General features: G+C 53.6%; 1 protein-coding gene across 1 annotated transcript; it reads left to right on the top strand.

The window, feature by feature from the left end:
• Positions 1-242: 242 nt before the first annotated feature.
• Positions 243-18,933, top strand: MMD2 (monocyte to macrophage differentiation associated 2). Its single transcript, XM_065919248.1, has 7 exons — positions 243-286; positions 4,255-4,336; positions 6,347-6,507; positions 10,020-10,094; positions 15,144-15,245; positions 16,036-16,105; positions 18,730-18,933. The coding sequence occupies exons 1-7, from the start codon at positions 243-245 to the stop codon at positions 18,931-18,933; spliced, it is 738 nt and encodes a 245-aa protein (XP_065775320.1).
• Positions 18,934-19,144: the final 211 nt, after the last annotated feature.

Here is a 19,144-nt window from a genome sequence, read left to right as displayed (position 1 = left end):
GCCAGGCTCCTCTGTCAATGGGATTCTCCAGGCAAGAATACTGGAGCGGGTTGCATTTCTTCCTCCAGGGGATCTTCCCGACGCGGGGGACGGATGCAGGGATTGAACTCGCCTCCCCTGCATTGCAGGCGTACTCTACCACTGACCATCAGGGAAGCCCCTAGATGACGTTTCGATGAGACTTTGAATTTTGGGCTTTAGAGGTAATGCTGGGTTGAGTTGAGACTTTTGGGATTGTTGGGATGGAACGAGTGTATTTTAGGCTCAAGAAGAGGGGCCTGCGGTGGTACGCTGTGGACACACGAGGAAGTCGTGTGGCCGCCCAGAGACGTTAAGACGTTTCCCCTGTGTCACAGAGCAGCGAAGTGACCATGCAGGGACGTCCCGCCCAGCCGTGTCTGCTCCAAAGCCCTGCCCCGCCAGCTCAGGGTGGGGGTCGACCTTCTGTCCCGGTCTCCCTGGCAGCTCGGCTTGGGAGCCCTCTGCAAGGAGGTACCCTCTCTACTCCCATGAAATGCTGCGGCCACGTGGTCATCTAAGTGGCCAGGCTGGCCACAGAACGCAGATCCTGTTCTCCAGAAAGGAGGCAGAAGGCCCATTTCCCTCCTTTCTTTGAACCAGCAGCAACTTGCTAGAAATGCTGACTCTGAAATTTCCCACAGTCTTGAAGGCTGCCAGCTCTGTTCCAGAACAGAGCTAAATTTCCTCTCTGCATTTCAGCTGTTAAAAATGACTCCCTCGTCCCCGTACTGGGGAAACAGATAGACAAGCCGTGGCACGTCCATACGCTGGACTAGTTCTCAGCAATGAAAAGGAAGGAATCATTGACCCAGGCAGCAGCATGGATCAAGCTAACCTGCATTAAGCTGAGTGGAGAAAGCCAAACTCAAAAGGTTGTGCCAGGGGAAAAGAAGAAAAGAGGCTGGAAGGGTTGAGATGATGGCCATGAATAGTAATGTTAGGAGGGTCCATTTTTTTTTTTTTTTCAAAGGAAACAAGTTTGTCTTAGATACAGTTTAAGCAGAAAAGAAGTAAGTCCCTGTTTGGCATTCCAAGCACAGTTTCTTTTCATCTAAGAATACACTTGACTTTATGCAATCAATTCTTTTCAGACAGTAAAATAAAATAAAATAAATGTCTGCAGGGCTTCTGGGTGACCCCGTGTATGAGGTTCTGGAAATGGGGAAGCTATGAGGGGTCAGAGAGCAGAGCAGCGGCTACAGGACTGTGGGGAGGGATGGGGCAGGGCGTTTGGGGGGATGGGGGATGGGCCTTTTATTTCTCTTGGTTTCTGTTGGTTATGGTGGTGGTTATACAATGCTCTTCATTTACCTAAATGTATATAAAGATGTGCCGCAAAAAGGGGAAATTTTACTGAACGTAAATGGAAAGGAAATTTAAAAACATAAACAGCAAATGCACTGTCCTCTTCAGAATGCCTGCCTAGAGGTTTGTGAAGGAGGAAAAAGGACGCTACATGGAGTTAAAGAAAACGTTCTCGATTCTTGCGAGCTGTGGGAACTCTGTTTCTTGGGTCTTTGCCCCTGGCCCCTCTCCACTCTCCCGACCGCATTCAATAGCGGCAGCTCCGGGTGAAAGACAAGGAAAGTTTTGTGGAGCCCAGAAATAAATAAATAAACTGCTGCATCCCGGTCACCCTGGCAACCGTGACATCACCCTCGGACCTGAGAGGCTGGCCTCCTGAGGGGCTTGGTGTTTGTTAAAGGGGCAGGGGAGAGGGCGGTCCCGGCTACAGGTGGGGGAGAAAGGGGTCAGCTGCACTGCTTCACGGCTGGCCTTGGAGTCCCGGCCCCCAGCCCAATCAGCACGGTGTGTAAACTAGCACCGCCTCTCTGGGGGGCTCTGGGGGCAGACTCTGTCAAAGGGAACACTGTGTGCCTGTGTTGGTGTCTCTGGTAACAGATGAACACACGCTTCGTGGCTTAGTTGTTATTTTATTTTTTTGCCACGTCGCGCTATACACATGATCTTAGTTCCCCGACCAGGGATCGAACCTGTGCCCCCTGCAGTGGAAGCACGGAGTCTTAACCAGTGGACCGCCAGGGAAGTCCCCACACTTAGTGGCTTGAAGCAATGGAAATCGGGCCCCAGTTTGGTTCCCTCTGGAGGCTGGCGGACACGCCTGCTCCGGGCCTCCCTCCCAGCTTCTGCTGGCTGCCGGCACCCTCAGTGTGAAGCTGCCCCAGGCCTGTCTCTGCCCCGGTCTTCACTCTGTGTCTCTCCTCTACTTACAAGGACACCTGTCATGTTGGATGATGGGCTCGCCCCACTTCAGTGTGACCTCATCTCAGCTGATTACATCTGCAGCTCTTTACAAATAAGTCAGATTCCGAGGTCCTTGGGGGGTCAGGACTTCAGCACAGGAGTTTTGGGACGACACAATCCAGCTGTTATAACGCTATTTTTTTGTGGTTCTATTTGCTCTAGTGGTGCAGATGCAGCATACAGGAAGTACTCCACAGATGCTGAGTGGACCACACCCAGCATGCACTGGGAGTGCAGGGTCTTAACCGCTGGACGGCAGGGAAGTCTCCCACACCTCGCGCGGACACAGCATACAGTGGTGCTGTATAAATGTTCTGGGCAGTGTGCTACATTGAGCGCTTTGTTCTCAGCCACCCACTCATTTCTCACGTCTGTGGGTCTTTCTAGTCATAATCGGGTTCCTGGGGTGGGGGCTGGTTTTCGGTGTTTTGGTGGAGTTAATCCCCCCTACACAGGTGGATGATTCTTGGCAGAGTCCAAGGTGAACCGTCCACTTCCCCGACTCTGAGCCGGTGTGGTCCTGCCCGCCGCCCGAGAGAAGGTGTTGGCAGCTCTCATCCCCCAGCCCCCACCCCACTTCCAGCCTGACCTGCAGACGCCTGCAGGGAGTCCTGTCAGGAGCAGGCCCGTGCCATCCCACCTGGGTGATGTCGCTTCCTGACTCTGCCCTGGAGCATCCCCTCTGGAAAGCAGGGGTCGTGATGGCTCTGTGGGCCGGTGGAGCTCCTGTGAGGGGGAGACGAGAGGCTGGGGTGGACAGAGGCGGAGCTGGGGCTTGGAAGATTCTCTAAAGACCCCAGAACATCAGGAATGTTTATCGTTGGAACTTCCGGGAGACCTGGGTTGGATCCCTGGCTTGGGAAGATCCTCTGGAGAAGGGAAAGGCTACCCACCCTAGTATTCTGTCCTGGACAGTTCCGTGGGCTGTATAGTCCATGGGGTGGCTAAGAGTCAGACAGGACTGAGTGACTTTCACTTTTCCTGGTGGTTCAATGATTAGCACTCTGCACAGTTAGTGCAGGGGCCATGGGTTCGATCCCTGCTTTGGGAAGTAAGATCCCTCATATGGCCAAAAAAAAGTTTTTAAAAAAGGAATGTTTACTGTCAAGATGAACTCACCTGGCCGTTCCACCTGTGGATCAATGCCCAGCAGAAATGAGTGCATATGTTCACTACCATGAAAGCTCACAGCAGAGTTACCGTAACAGCCTCAAGCTGGAACGTCCACCTCCAGTAGATAGGATAAATGAATTGTGGTTTGCTCACCTAGCAAAATACTGTGCTGCAATGAAAGCAACCAATTACTCCATCTGACAAGTCACGCTGAGCGCAAGGAGCCAGACCCAGAGAGTGTGTGCTGTGTGATCCCACAGATGGGAAAAGTCAAGAACCAGCAAAAGTAATCTACAGTGACTGTGTGTGGGGGGGGTCGGGGGTCGGGTTCCTTGAGGGGTGATGCTCCGGGGAAGGGATGTGAAGGCAGTTGCTAGGGTGTGGGAAAGGAGCTCTGGGCGTGTGTCTGTGTAAAATCCTTGGAACTGCACCCTGGGGAGTTGTATACTGTGTGTCTGTGACACGTAAAGAAATTAGGAAATGAAAGAGCATGCTGCACCCCGAGATTTATTTATTTATTAATATTTTATCCACACTTCACGACTTGCAGGATCTTAGTTCCCTGACCACAGATTGAACCTGGGCCCTCGGCAGTGAGAGCACAGAGTCCTAATCACTGGGCTGCCAGGGAATTCCCGGAAACCTGATATTTAGCAAATTTGGCTCTAAATGCTGGATAGTCCAAAAAAGGTGTAATAGAGAGAGGGAATGAGGGGAGGAGAGGGGAGGGGAGCGGAGGGGAGCGTAGGGCAGTGGAGGCGGGCCCTCCCCACCAGCGGGGCCCTGGGGCTCTGTGACCAGGGCTGCTGCCGGCTGCCTTGGCCCAGCTTCCGGGGGTTCTGTGTCTTCCCCCAGGTTCATGAACCACCGGGTTCCTGCCCACAAGAGATACCAGCCCACGGAGTACGAGCATGCTGCCAACTGTGCGACCCACGCCGTGAGTCCTGGGGGGCCGAGAGCCACAGGAGGGGCCGGGAGGTGGCCCGTTGCCCTTGGAGTCCGTGTTCTCATCCCAGAGCACTGACCCGAGGGTGCCTGTCCCTCAGGCCTTCTTCTGTGGCCCCGGAAGAGGGAGTGGGATCCCGAGGGAAGGCCGTGTGGGTAAATGGGGCTGTGGCTCTGAGCGTGGCTCTCTTTGGCCTTAAGAACCTTCAGTGGCCCCCTAGTACCCAGTACAGCGTCCGGGCTCGGTAGAAGCTCCCAGCTACAGGTCTTAGCCTGAATGTCGGCCCACCTCCCCCTGCCATGATCTTGCCCCCAGGCGCCAGCATCCTGAGCCCCACCTGCTGTTTCCAAACTAGAAGGCACGACCCAACGTCTTTGCCCATGCTGTTCCCAGGGCCTGGAATACTTGCCATCTCCCCCACGAAGTCCTGCTCTGGGCAGCGGTCCTTAAGCCTCTGGGCCCCTTTGAGGATCTTAGGAAGATCCGGACCTACGCTGTCCAGCTTCGTAGCCACTGGCCTCACGCAGCTGAAATACGGCACGTCTGAACTGAGGTGTGCTGTGAGTGTAGACTACACGGCAGCTTTTGAAGACTCAGCATGAAAAAAAGAATGAAAGATATCTTAATTCTTTTTATATTAACGATGTGTTGAAATGATACTTTGGATATATCGGACTAAGCAGAATATATCAATAAAGTCAGTTTCACCTTTTTTTTTTAATTTTTAAATAAAATTTTTTCATTTTTTTCATTTTTAACTGTGGCTACTAGAAAATCTAAAATTACCTGTGCTGGGACTTCCCTGGTGGTCCAGTGGCTAAGACTCTGTGCTCCCAGTGCAGGGGGCCCCGGGTTCGATCCCTGGTCAGGGAACTAGGTCCCACATGCCTCAACTAAGAGTTTGCAGGCTGCAACTAAAGATCCTGCACAGTGCAGTGAGGATTGAAGACGCCAAGTGCCACAGCTAAGACTCGGCGCGGCCAAGTACATAAATTAAAAATAATTAAAAGGAAAGTTTCCTGTGCCACCTGCATTGTATTAACTAGTTCTATCGGCTGGAGCTACTGTAGAGTCTCTCTCCAAAATAAGTGCTCCTAACACACAGAATTAGACAAACTCTTTTGGAGACCTTGTACCCCACCCCCGTCTCCCCGCCAGGGCTTTGGAGAACTCTGAGACTTCTCAGAGGAACCAATGGATAAACCAAGATCTGAAAAGTGAGTTTTCCAGGTAGACATTGTGGGGAGGGACGTCTTCGGAGAGAACCCTGTGGGCAACAGCGCGGCCGTGTGAAGCATCATGGCCAGCCTGGGGTGCTCGAGGCCGGGTTAGCAGTGGACATGGAGGATGGGGCCAGCGGCCAGAGATATGTCCTGGAGACAGGAGATCCTGGCTTCCTGTTTCACCGCTACATCGTCTAGAGCGATGCTGTCCACTGTCCTGGTGTAGCTGTTGGAGTCGAAGCTAAAACCAGTTAAGGTGAAATAAAATGAAGACGGCAAGGCCTTAGTGGTACAGCCACATTTCATGTGCTCGGCAGCTGTGTGGGCTTGGAGGCTGCCGTATTGGACAGTGCAGGTCTAGAGCCTTCCCTCCACCATGGGAATTCTGTGGGGCAGTGCAGGTCTAGAACTTTTTCACCATTATGGAAGTTCTGTTGGGCAGTGCAGGTCTAGAACCTTCCTTCCACCATGGGAATTCTGTGGGGCAGTGCAGGTCTAGAACTTTTTCACCATTATGGAAGTTCTATTGGGCAGTGCAGGTCTAGAACCTTCCCTCCACCATGAGAATTCTGTACGGCAGTGCAGGTCTAGAATATTTCTACCATGGTAGGGAGTTTTGTTGGGCAGTGCAGGTCTAGAACCTTCCCTCCATCACAGGGAGTTCTGTTGGGTAGTGCAGGTCTGGAGAAAACGCGTGGGGGTCGCCCCGGGGCTCAGCACTTGCCTGGCCCCGGCTCCAGAGCCCAACCTTGCAGCACCACCCCCTCCCTGCCTCCAGCTCTGGATCATCCCCAGCATCCTCGGCAGTTCCAACCTCTACTTCCTGTCGGACGATGACTGGGAGACCATCTCCGCCTGGATCTATGGCCTCGGGCTCTGTGGGCTCTTCGTGGTGTCCACCGTGTTCCATACCATCTCCTGGAAGAAGAGCCACCTCAGGTACCTGCTGCCCAGCCCACAGGTGCGCGTGGCGGGGTCACCAGGGCTGGTGCCCGTGGCGGGCCGAGGGGGAGGCGAGATGCCTCGGGCTGTGCTTGGCTGAGCAGAGGGGGGCCCAGGAGGGAAGGCCTTGTGCCACGTTTGCTTCAGGCCGGTGGGGTTGAGTCCCTCTGGGGGACCCCCTGACCCTCAGAACCCTCGTTTGCTCCCCTCTGAGCAGCCAGAAGAGGAAGCCCCTCACTCCCAGCTCGATATGAGGGACCCTTAGCTGTCACAGTAACTGCCCGTTTCTGGGCACCCCTAGGTTCCGGGCACTCTGCATCTGTCACTTTGGATCTCTCCAAAAATTCTGCAGTGTAGGCTTTAGCATCCTGGATTTTAATTTTGATTTGTTTTGTGGTAAATATGTATAGTGTAAAATGTACCATCTTGACCGTTTCCAAGTGTACCATCCAGTGGCATTAAGCTCATTAACGTGTTGTACAACCATCACCACCATCCACCCTCTGAATAATTTCATCTTCCCAGACTGGGGCCCTGTCTCCGTTAAACGCTAACTCCGCATCTCCTCCCAGCCCCTGGCACCGCCCCTCTACTTTCTGTCTCTATGAGTTATCTGCTCTGTACATCCTGTGTAAGTGGGATCATATACTGCTTAGCCTTTTGTGAGCACAGCGTCCTCAGAATTCATCCTCGTCATAGCAGGTGTCAGAATTGCCTTCCCTCTCAAGGCTGAATCATGTCTCACTGTGCAGTTATTTATCCAGTCCCCTGTTACGGACACTTGGGGTGTCTCTGCCCTTTGTCATCAGCTTCTTTGCCTGACTGAGACTCATCCCAGGGCTCATCCAAGTTGCAGCTTACAGAATCCCGGTTCTTGTGGATGATGACTCTGAATTTGGAAGGTGACTGGACAGGCTTAAGGTCACCTCGCTGGTCGTGTCCAAGCCAGAACTGATTCCAGGACTCCAGGGCCCCCACAGAGTGAGGGGACGCTCCGGTCCATTGTAGCAGCCGCAGTGACCACTGGTCCCCACGTCCAGCGCCCCTCCTGCCTCCTCAGAAGCCCTGTGACTGCTGTGTCCCACCCGTCCTGCCCCCATTCTTTCCGTGGGTTCTGGTGGACCCCACTGTACGCTGCTGTAACGAATTCCCACACACAGAGCGTCCTGAAGCAACAGGAGCTTAGCCAGCCGCTCCCTGTCTAGGAGGCCAGAGTCTGAGATTAGCGAGTCAGTGGGGCCACGTCTCCAGGGGGGGACCCCGTATTTCCTTCTCGGCTTCTGGTGGCTCCTGTGGTTCCTCGGCTTGTGGCTGCGTCGCTCCAGTCTCCGCCTCTGTCTCCATAGGCCTGTCTTCTGTGCATCTGTGTCCCGGTCCCCCCTCTCCTTTTCCTTCTAAAGACGCCAGTCCCTGGGTGTGGGGCCCACGCATCAGTGGTGTGACTGTGCCGCCCTCTGGTGTCCTCACCTGTGATGTGGTGGATGAAGTAACGGCCCCTACCCGCCCAGGAGGGATTAAAGAGGTCATGCCGAAGAGCTTTGCACGTGCTCTGATTACAGAATGTGCTCTGTACATGTCAGCTGTTGTCACTCCCTGTATTTCTAGGGAGACAATCAGTTGGCCCAGCATCAGATACAAAACACCGGCCGTTTAGGGGGCTGCAGTGACCAGACTGAATCACAGTTTGTATTTGTTATCTACTGCCGAGTAACAAATTGTCCTGAATCATGGAGACTTCAAATAATGATCAACTCCAGTTTTCTCTCTCTAAGTTTCAGAGAGGCAGGAATTGGGGAGCTTCGCTGTGTGGTTCTGGTCCAAGGTTGCTGAAGTGGTCAAGATGCTGCCGGGGCTTCCAGGGGCTGAGGAAGCCACTTCCGAAGCTGCTGCCTTGCAAGACCGGTGCATCGGTGCTGGATCCTTGGGGGGTGCTTGGTCGTTCCCACGTGGACCTCTCCACGGCCCCGTGGCTTGTTCCCCTCCGTAGTTAGCGATCCAAGAGAACAAGGCGGAGGTTGTCATGTCTTTATGATCGAGCCTCAGAAGCCACACACCGGCACTTGTGCAACCTCGCATGGGTTCCACACGTTTGGTGTACTCGTTGTGGGAAGGGCTGATGAGGGTGTGAGGACCAGGAGGTGGGGCTCCTTGGGTACCATTTTGGAGGCTGCACCACACTGGCCAGATGTGTTAAGGAGTGTCGCCTGCCCTTGAAGGTGAGGTCATAATGGAAACAGGTGACGTGTGTGAGCACTTCCTGTTTTGCGTGGTGCTGAGTCTTGACCCTCTTCACCCTCGCCCCATGGTAGGATGCCAGTATTCCTCCGTGTTTCACAGATGAGGGCGCTGAGTCCGTGGAGAGCAAGTGCTTGCTCAGGGTCGTCGTCCCTCCCTGGTGGGGTTGGGATCCGAACCCAGGCCTTCTGGCTCCAGGCTTGGACCTGAACCGGAATACCAGAACCCAGAGGGTCTTCAGGGGCACCTAGTTATGCTGGTTTAGTGAAAAGAGACTAAATGTTTAATTTTCCATGTTTTTTTCTGCTTGCCGTGCTTCTACTGAGTATTTTTTGGTTCATTTTTATTTTTTTTAACTGAAGCATCGTTGGTTTACAATCTTCTCTTAGTTTCAGGTGTATAGCAAAGTGATTCAGTTATACACACACACACATGTACTTTTTCAGATTCTCTTCCCATATAGGTTATTAAAAATGTTGAGTATAGTTGAATTTTTTTCATCATTTAATTGAAGTATAATTGATGTACAGCATAAGTTACAGGTGTACAATTAGTGATTCACAATTTTTTAAAGATTATATCCCATTTATAGTTACTGAGAAACACTGGCTCTATTCCCCGTGGTGTATACGTCCTTATAGCTTATTTTGTTGTGTTTTATTACTCAATATTTATTTATTTAGCCGCATCTCAAGGGATGCAGGATCTTAGTTCCCTAACCAGGGATTGAACCGGGGCCACCGCAGTGAAAGCACCGGGTCCTACCCACTGGACCTCTGGGGAACTCCCCTCCTAGCTTGTTTTATATGTAACAGTTTGTATCTCTTCATCGCCTTCCGCCCTCCCCTCTCCCCTCCCCACTGGTGACCTCCTCTGTTCTCTATGTCTGTGAGCCTGTCTTTTGCAGACTGTGTTTCTCTCTCTTTGTTGTGAGTCTGTGTTTTTTTAAGCTACTGAATTTTTTATCACTTGAAATCTTTCGAAAAGCCCAGAATGTAAAACAGGATGCAGATTTGCTTTGATCAGAGTCGAAGAGGATGTCAGGGGAGGAGGGTCCTTGACGGGACCCCCGAGGTGTCTCCGTTCAGCCCCTGGGGTGACAGGGAGCCTGGCTGGAAAAGCACTGCCTTGGTTGCTCACAGATGGGGACACTGAGGCCCGAGGGGTCGTGGCTGGATGGAGGCCCACCAGCCCTGCGCCCAGGCCCCCACACCCACCCCAACAAAGCCCGTTTGTCCAGGTTGGGCCCCCGTAACCCGCCTTCTCTGCTGCAGGACGGTAGAGCATTGTCTGCACATGTCGGACCGCATGGTCATCTATTTCTTCATTGCGGCCTCCTACGCACCCTGGTGAGTGTCTCTGCGGGTCCCCAAGCGAGGTGGGGGCTGGGGCTGGCTTCCTCTCCTTCCCTTCTTCGAATTTCCCTGCTGCATGTTTGGCTGGGTGATCTGTGACCTCAGCACAAGAATGTGGGTAAAAGGGCGTCCTCCTCGCCTTCTCCTTCCTAGAAGCCATGTCTTAGCGCCAGTTTCCTGTGTATCCTTCCAGGGTAATTTTGTGTAGAAAAGAGCAAATGTGTATGTATGTGTATATGTATAGACTTGCATTTGCATACATGCATATGCATATATGCAAATACACACACACACACACACACACACACACACACACACACACACACATATATTCACACTTACACTTTCCTACTTTATTTTTTTAAAGTCTTTATTGATCTTGTTACAATATTGCTTCTGTTTTACCTTTTGGTTTTTTGGCCACGAGGCATGTGGAACCCCAGCTCCCTGACCAGGGATCCAACCGAGACCCCCTGCCTTGGAGGGTGATGTCCTAACCAGTGAACCTCAGGGAAGTCCCTCTTCTTTCCTACGTTCATGCTCAGTAGCTCGGTGGTGTCTGACTCTTTGTGACCTCATGGACTGCAGCCCTCCAGGCTGCTCTGTCCACGGGGATTCTCCAGGCAAGATACTGGGGTGGGTAGCCATGCCCTCCTCCAGGGGATCTTCCCCACCCAGGGATCGAGCCCAGGTCTCCCACGTTGCAGGCAGATTCCTACTTGAGTAGAAAAGGAAGGATACTGTTACAAACGCTGAAGCCAGCTTTCACTCTCTTAGTCATGGTCTGGGGGACCTCTTTTCATGTTAGTACCATGAAGATTTCCCCATTCCTTTGTTATAGCAGCATAATATCCCCTGGCTGCCCCTGCTTATGAGTGTTTATGACGTCAGGACGCCCCTTCCTTCGCTGTAACACACAGGGCTTCCGTGAATGTCCTTGCTGATGGGTCATTCAGCACATGTGCCTGGTTCGGTTGCCTGGAAACAGGTGAAACTGCTGAGCCAGCCTGTTTAGAGCTACAGAAGCCCCAGGTTCTTAAGCCTAGCCTCATCTTTGTGGGGTGAACGCTGAACTTGGAGGCCCAGTGGCAGGAGTGGGCTAACTGTTGCCAAGGCACCTTGCACAGATTGTACCGGTTTACCCCGGCAGGGACCTCCCTGGGGGTCTGGTGGTTGAGAAACCGCCTGCCAGTGCAGGGGGAACGTGGGTCCAATCCCTGGGCCAGGAAGCTCTCATATTTTGCAGTGTGACTGCGCTCATGCACCACAGCTACTGACCCTGCTCTCTAGGGCCCGGGAGCCACAGCTGCGGAAGCCGGCCCACCCTGGAGCCTGTGCGAGTTGGCCTCCAAGGCGTGGGAGCCACAGAGAGGCTTGTCCCAGTTTTGCCCAGGGAATTCCAGTGTTTGGCTATTGTAAATGGAGTGTTCTTTTTCATTATGTCAACTAGTAAGTGGGTTAGTTGGTGCACACGAAGGCGACTTGCCTTCGGAACACGTTTTGTTGAGATGTGCCTGGGGGGGTTCCACACAGGGAATTCCCACATCCCGCGGCCGGTCCCCCTGGATGGAGAAGCCACGTGTCCAGCCCCTCCCCAGCCCGCGGCTCCCGGGGGTGGTGTCCACGTCCCACGGTCGGCCGTCTTGGGGCAGCTTTGCCCGATGTCATCTTTCACGTGAAGGGAATCATCATTCTTTCGGGTCTCGCTTTCAGGCGGCCTTGTGTGGTGAGGGTCACGGAGTCACGGTCCAGACTCCTTGCTGGGCAGCGTTCTGGATAAATGAACCAGGGGCGTCCGTCTCCTGTGACAGGCAGTCTGCAGGGTTTCCAAGCTTGGGGTGATTATGGCTCCACGGAGGGTCCTCTGGTTGTTCTCGTGTGGGTGTGGTGGTGAACTGAGGAGTGGGTGGAGCTTGAAGCAGGATATTCACTTGGTTTTATTTTATTTTATTTGTTCTGTGGACCATTTTTAAAGTCTTTATTGAATTTGTTACAGCATTGCTTCTGTTTCACATTTTGGTTTTTTGGCTGTGAGTCATTTGGTTTCTCAGCTCCTGATCAGGGATTGAATCTGCTCCCCGCCGCTGCATCGAAAGGCGAAGTCTTAACCACTGGACCATTAGGGAAGTCCTTGGTTTTATCTTTCGGACCGAAGGATGATGCCTTGGGAGCAAGGAGGTGCAAGGAGGCTGATGCAAGGAGCTGGGAGAGAGACGGTTGTGGCCGGGGCCCTGGCAGTGGCCTTGGAGTTGAGAGGATGGATGGATGGAAAATGTATTTACAGGAAACTGAGGGGGAACTGTGAGTGACTGAAGGTGGTGAGGAATACCCGGGTTTCTGACTTCCCCGGGGAAATCGGCCCATGCTGCTGTCAGCCTGGAGACGTGATCAGAGGCAGCCCGTGCCCAGCTGAGCTTTGTGGGAGGAGGGCACGTATAAACCAGGATGCTCTGGTTGTCAGATGCCCGGTGGGCTGGTATACACAGGCCCCGGAAAGAACGGTCAGTCCCGAGTGAGGGGCTGCTGTGGGTAGGTGGGGGCCCCTGGAGATGCAGAGAGCAGCGGAGGGAAGCCAGGAACGATGGGAGGGTGCCTCCCGACGGCCCCGGGCCACCCCAGGCATCACCTGCAGTTCCCAGGAGTCGGGCGATCTCTGGTTTCTTTTTTGGATGCTGCGAGTTAGAGTAAAGCTAAGTTTTGTGCTCGGCCGCAGTAACCATCCTTGAGTGAGATTTCTGGAACCACCCTCTGACTGTCCCCCTGCCTTGGCTGGTTCAGTGCCTGGGTTTCTGTTCTTTATCCCTGATGCTGACGGTCTGGGCACTGACTCTGTGCCCATCGAGTGCTGGTGTCTGAGGATGTGACTGTGAACAGAGACACAGGCCTCTGTCCTTCGTCTCCCGGAGGATGTGGACTTTTTCCTGACACCGACGCAGAGATAGAACCGCCACTGTGGTCCAAGCTGCGGAGGGCCGAGAAGGGGAGATGTCTCCTGGTTTGCGAGCTGTGTCGGGGGGAAGGGTCGGCAGAACCTGGTGGTTGACCAGATGTGGGGTTGAGAGAGGATCAGAGGCGATGACAGTGTCCTACCTGGACACCCGGCTGCATGGGGGAAGGGAGATGGGAGACAAGGGTTTGTGGAGTGATTTGTGGGTATTTTTCTTCGCGGTGCTCTGGTTGAGGGGGGTGGAGGTGTGAATGACTCTGGGTTCCCCCATCCCTGCCTCAATCTGAAAAAAACTCCGTGTTTTGGGTTTTATTTTTGTTCTTTAAAATTTTATTTATTCATTTTTGGCTGCGCTGGGTCTTGGTTGCTGTGTAGGCTTTTCTCTAGTTGCGGCGAGCAGGGGTTTACGTCTCCTTGCGGTGGCTGCTCTTGTTGCGGAGCGCGGGCTCTAGGCTGCTCAGACTTCAGTGGGGGCGGCTCCCGGCTCTAGAGCGCAGGCTCAGTAGCTGTGGCACAGGGGCTTGGTTGCTCCGAGACAGGTGCGATCTTCCCAGACCAGGGATCGAACCCGCATCTTCTGCTTTGGCAGGCAGCATCTTCACTGCTGAGCCACCAGGGAAGCCCCTTTATTTTCGTTTTTGATAGATTAGACTTGCATACAAGATTCTAGCATATCACCTTTACTTAAAGAAGGGGTCTAAAAGGTGGTTGAAAGGCTCCGGCATTGCTGAAAGAGAACACTTGTGGCATCAGACCGCACGAGGCCCTGGTCCTGATCAGCCTTTCCAGAGCCACATGTCCTGGGACAACTGCCGAGTCTGTCCGAGCCTCACTCTCCTGGCCTTTAAAATGGAGGCAGCGATATTACCCCGTCCCCCAGCTGTTGTGAAGAGGGACAATGGTGACCTGCACACAGACGCCATTCATGCAATTAACCAGGCAGGGAGGACCGTGTCACGAATGATCAAGAAAACTGGCTGGGTCAAGGGTGACACAGAAGCTTCCTTTCCCCAGTGCTTCAGAAAACTGTTAATAATTGAGTCATAAATATTGAGGAGGACAGAAGACAAGTCATCATCTTCTGGAACCAGAGCCCCTTCTGCAGGAATCTAGCGTGCTTCTGTGCAGTCAGGCTGTACAGACGGCGGCACAGGCCGGAGGCAGGAATGCATGCACGCGGGGCTGGAGAGAGGGTTTAGGACAAGCCCCCTGGCCTGGGGCACAGGCCTGCATTGTCCGGGGCCCCTGGCTCTGCAGCCGTTTCCTAAGCCGGGGTCCCCATCCTCCGAGCTCTAATGCCTGATGACCTGAGGTGGAACTGATGTAAAAATAATAATAATAAAATAAAGTGTATAATAAATGTAATGTGGTCAAATCATCACTAAACCATCCCCTCCCCAGTCCATGGAAAAATTGTCTTCCACGAAACCCGTCCCGGGTCCCTCAAAGGTTGGGGACAGCTGGAGCCAAAGCCTAAGCCAACAGCTGGAGCCAAAGGCTGGGCCCTGCAGGCACCTGGCCCAGGAGATACCACTTGGCTCAAGCAGCGGAGAGAAAAACCCACTTTTCCGGGAGCCTGGGGAGAGAGTCTCAGGAATGGGGAAGGAAGGAAGCAGTTCCTCCTGCAAAGTCTTGTCTACTGCCAAACCCCACACTGTGCTGGCTGCAGAGGGAGAAATTCACGAGGCCCAGCTCAGCTGTCACCAGCAGGCAGGACTTGCCTGGTGGTCCAGTGGGTAGGAGTCCGCCTGCCAATGCAGGGGACACGGGTTCGATCCCTGCCCCGGGAAGATACCGCGAGCTGCGGGGCAACTAATTCTGGGCGCCAGGAAACGCCCTCTGGTTTGAGATGCCCTTTTCTTTCATGCTGGGACATCCTCAGTTTTGCTGACTTGGCTCAAATAATTGCATACAGTTTCGTTTTCTCTGTCTCTCCATGTGTCCTCTGTGAGGGGCCACATCCCACACGTGCAGCCACAGGGGACGGGGGTTCTGTGGGGTCCACGTCCCTGGGAGGGGCTGGCTGTGGGAGGCGAGGTCCCAGACCCGCCCCCCCACCCGCTCAGGCCCCCGTGCCCTCCCATCCTGCCTCTCAGGCTGAACCTCCGCGAGCTGGGCCCCTGGGCCTCCCACATGCGGTGGCTGGTGTGGATCATGGCCTCGGTGGGCACCGTCTATGTCTTTTTCTTCCATGAGCGGTAAGCTGGGGCCGGGGGAGAGGGGGCAGGGTCTCGGGGGGCTGGGTGCCTCCATCAGGGCCTCCTCCCTGCCCCTGGCGGGATGAGACCGCAGGATGTGCCCAGAAGCTTGTGGGCACACAGCCACTCCTGTCACCCCTGTGTCCAGGCCCATCGGCGGTCCCCAGCTCAACGGTCCATAGCGTCAGTGTGAGGAGGTTAAAATTAAAAGGTCATTGTTGGGGCTTCGACCCGCTGAATGGGGTCTTCCTGAAGCTGTGTGTTAGCAGGTGAGAAGGAGGGGGTCCCAGGGCCGCCACCCCCTTCCATCCTGCTGAGAGACAGGATGGAAATGACGACATGGGGGGAAGGAAGCAGCTGGAGAAGTGAAAGGCAGCCGCAGACCCCTGGACTGTCCGAGGACGGTAGACGGGAGTTGGTTGCGGCCGCCGCTCGGATGGATGGAGAGCGATTGCTCGAGACTTGTGGTGAAAGGTGCTGGGATCGAATAGTAATGCCTGCCCTGGGTTGAGCAAGGGAGGATCCCCCAGGCACGCTATGCCCACCCAGCATTTGCCACTCTCGAATGTAAGTTCACGGGTGTGGAAACCAAGCCTTGGAGAGGGACAGGGACCCGCTCACGGCCACCTGGCTCTGCCAGCACTTACTGGGTGCAGCTGGATGAAATCCAAGTTCAGGGGTGCTGGCCAGGGGGCAGAGTCCCCTTCCATTACTCTTGCGGCGGGGGGTGTCCCCTCCCAACCCCAATGGGGGAGGTGCTGCTCACCGGGAGGCCTTGTCTTCCTGGCAGGTACAAGCTGGTGGAGCTGCTCTGCTATGTCGTCATGGGCTTCTTCCCCGCCCTGGTCGTCCTTTCCATGGTGAGTCACCCCCACCCGCTGTGGGCCTCGCGTCTGGCTGGAGGGGGCCCAGAGAGGTACTGGAGATGGTGAGGTTGAGCCTGCTGCCCCGGCAGATGGCGATCTGAGGCCGGGGGTCCGCGTGACTCGCCCGCCAAGGCAGGAGACGTGCAGGTCACCCTGGGCTAGGCTCCTCAGTTCTGGGGCTCCTCCTCTCTGGGGCTCCTCCTCTCTCTGCTTCACCTCATTGGGTTCATTAACTCCTCTGGGCTCCAGTTTTCCCGCTTATTTAGGGATCAGCGAAAAAAACTCAGGGAAAGGGACTGGAAAGGTGCCTGCAACAGAGTAAGTCCCTGCTGGCTAAATTAAATCTATAATAATAATAACATAGGTGGCCATGGAGGTGGAGCTGAGTCTCCAGCTTGTGACAGCCCCCTTAGCGTTCCTATTCAACATTTTCCCTGTGAAAACGTGAGTTGTTTGTTGTTCAGTCGCTAAGTCGTGTCCGACTCTTTTGCGACCCTATGGATTGCAACACGCCAGACTTCCCAGTTCTTCACTGTCTCCCAGAGTTTGCTCAAATTCATGTCCATTGAGTTGGTAATGTATGTCCATTGAGTCCATAATGTGAGTTATCTAATGCCTCTTCATGAGAAACAGAAAAGATATACAATAAACCATTACGGATGGTTAACAGGCACGTCTATGTGGATATGCAGACACAATGACTTGTGTGCTTTTCTTTTACCAAAAAAATGGGATCACGCTGTACAAACTGCTCTCCCACATGCTTGTCTCACTTGGCGTGATGTTGAGGGCCCGTCACGCAGAGCCGTGCCTGCCTCGGGAGAGTGTTGCGAAGATGGCATCGGGTAACTCACGTCAGGCCCTGAGGACGGGGCATGGCAAGCTGTCCGTGCTGAAAAGTGTTACTGTGATATGTCTTTAATAGTCAGGCATCACCCCATTGAGGGCTGGGTGCGTGCTTGTACATACCTTCAATGAAAAGCTCCCCAGCTATTCCGAAGACCAAGGTGGGTCCCCACATGGGGAGGTAGATAAATCCCCATGAGATTGCATCATGGAAGTGATGTATCAGATTGACAGGCGTGGCCTGAGCCCCCTTATCTTAAGTGATCCGTCCCTCTGGGCACGAACATGCTTATGAAGTGCGTACCCGTGTATTGTGTGCATATAGACGAGTCTGGAAGGATACCATCAGACACTTATTGGTGGTGAGCAGTGAGACCTGTGGGAAGCGGGCCCAGGAGACAGGGCGGTAGGTTCTTACGACCCTGTCCCTCCTGTTCTCCTGGAGCCCTCGTAACAACCACCCAGGTGTCACTCGTGCTCATCTCGGAGGGCTGCGAATGCCGCTCTTTTCTTACTGCTTTTTGTTTTTCTCTAAAATGTTTCGCCATGGATCAGTTCAGTTCAGTTGCTCAGCCATGTCTGAATCTTTGTGACCCCATGGACCACAGCACGCCAGGCTTCCCAGTCCATCACCAACTCCCAGAGCTTGCTCAAACTCATGTCCATTGAGTTGGTGATGCCATCCAACCATCTCATCCTCTGTCATCCCCTTCTCCTCCTGCCCTCAATATTTCTCAGCATCAGGGTCTTTTCAAAATGAGTCAGCTCGTCACGTCAGGTGGGCAAAGTATTGGAGTTTCAGCATCAGTCCTTCCAGTGAATATTCAGCAATGATTTCCTTTAGGATGGACTGGTTGGATCTCCTTGCAGTCCAAGAGACTCTCAAGAGTCTTCTCCAATACCACAGTTCAAAAGCATCAGTTCTTTGGCACTCAGCTTTCTTTATAGTTCACTCTCACATCCATACCATGGATACATATTACTTTTTGAGAACTGTGATAACATACACATACAGTTTATGGTTTTAGCCATCTTTAAGGGTACAGTTCAAGGGTGTGAAGTTCATTCATCTCGTTGCGCAGCCGTCACCACCGTCCTTCCACAGGACTGTCTCATCTTCCCACACCCTGTCCCCACTAAACCTCAGTCCTTACCCGTTCCCCCCAACCCAGCCCCTGGTAGCCAGACAGCCACTGTGCTTTCCAACCATGAATTTGACTTGTTTAGGTTGTCAAAGCCTGTGGTCACTGTCCTTCTGCGTCTGGTTTATTTCGCTTTGCACAACGTCTTTGAGGTTTCCCCCGTGTTGTATCATGTGTCAGAGTCTCCTCCTATTTAAAGACTGAGTAATACTCCATCGTGTAAATGAACACGGATACCATTCTGCGTATCCATTCTCCTCCTGGTGGATGCTTGGGTTGCTCCCCGCTTTTGGCAGCTGCAAATGATGTGGCAGTGAACTTGGTTGTACAAGTATCTGTGTGTGTCTCTGCTTTCCCTTCTTTGATGTATTGCTTTTTAGGAAAGACAAAAATCTACGACATATCCTTTGAAATGTTGACAGAAATGTGTTACACACGAGAATGAATTGGCGCAGCAGGGGTGGGGTGGAAGAATTCATGACATCGGTGTGTGGAGATGCCCCTCCTGGGACTCTGGGCGGCCCTGCCGCCCACGTGTCTTCTTGTCTAGGGTGGCGGGGGGAGGGCTGGGTGGTTTTGGTCTTGCCGGCTGCTCATCTGACCTGTGCTCACCCTTGTCCTTGCCGACAGCCCAACACCGAGGGCATCTGGGAGCTGGTGACCGGAGGGGTCTTCTACTGCTTGGGCATGGTGTTCTTCAAGAGTGACGGGAGGATCCCCTTTGCCCATGCCATCTGGCATCTCTTTGTGGCATTTGGTGCTGGCACACACTACTATGCCATCTGGAGGTACTTGTATCTGCCCAGCGCCCTGCAGGCCAAGGTGTCTAAGTGAGGCGGCGCAGCACGCGTGGGGACATGTAGGCCTTTGGAGCAGAGCATCACGGGGTGTGTTCCTGCAAACCGAGCCCAGAGCACAGCGTCCAGGCCCGTCCGCCCTCCTGCGGGTAAAGCTTTCAGTGGGTCCAAGATCACTTCTGCTGATAAGCCAGACCATCCCTTGGGTTCTAGGTGAGAGAGAAGGCATTTAGTCATTTTCACAGAGG

The sequence above is a fragment of the Muntiacus reevesi genome, chromosome 2 (assembly GCF_963930625.1).
Source record: "Muntiacus reevesi chromosome 2, mMunRee1.1, whole genome shotgun sequence".
NCBI classification, from domain to species: Eukaryota; Metazoa; Chordata; class Mammalia; order Artiodactyla; family Cervidae; genus Muntiacus; species Muntiacus reevesi.
Note: the sequence above shows the minus strand (reverse complement) of the source record. Positions and strands in the feature narration are given on the sequence as shown.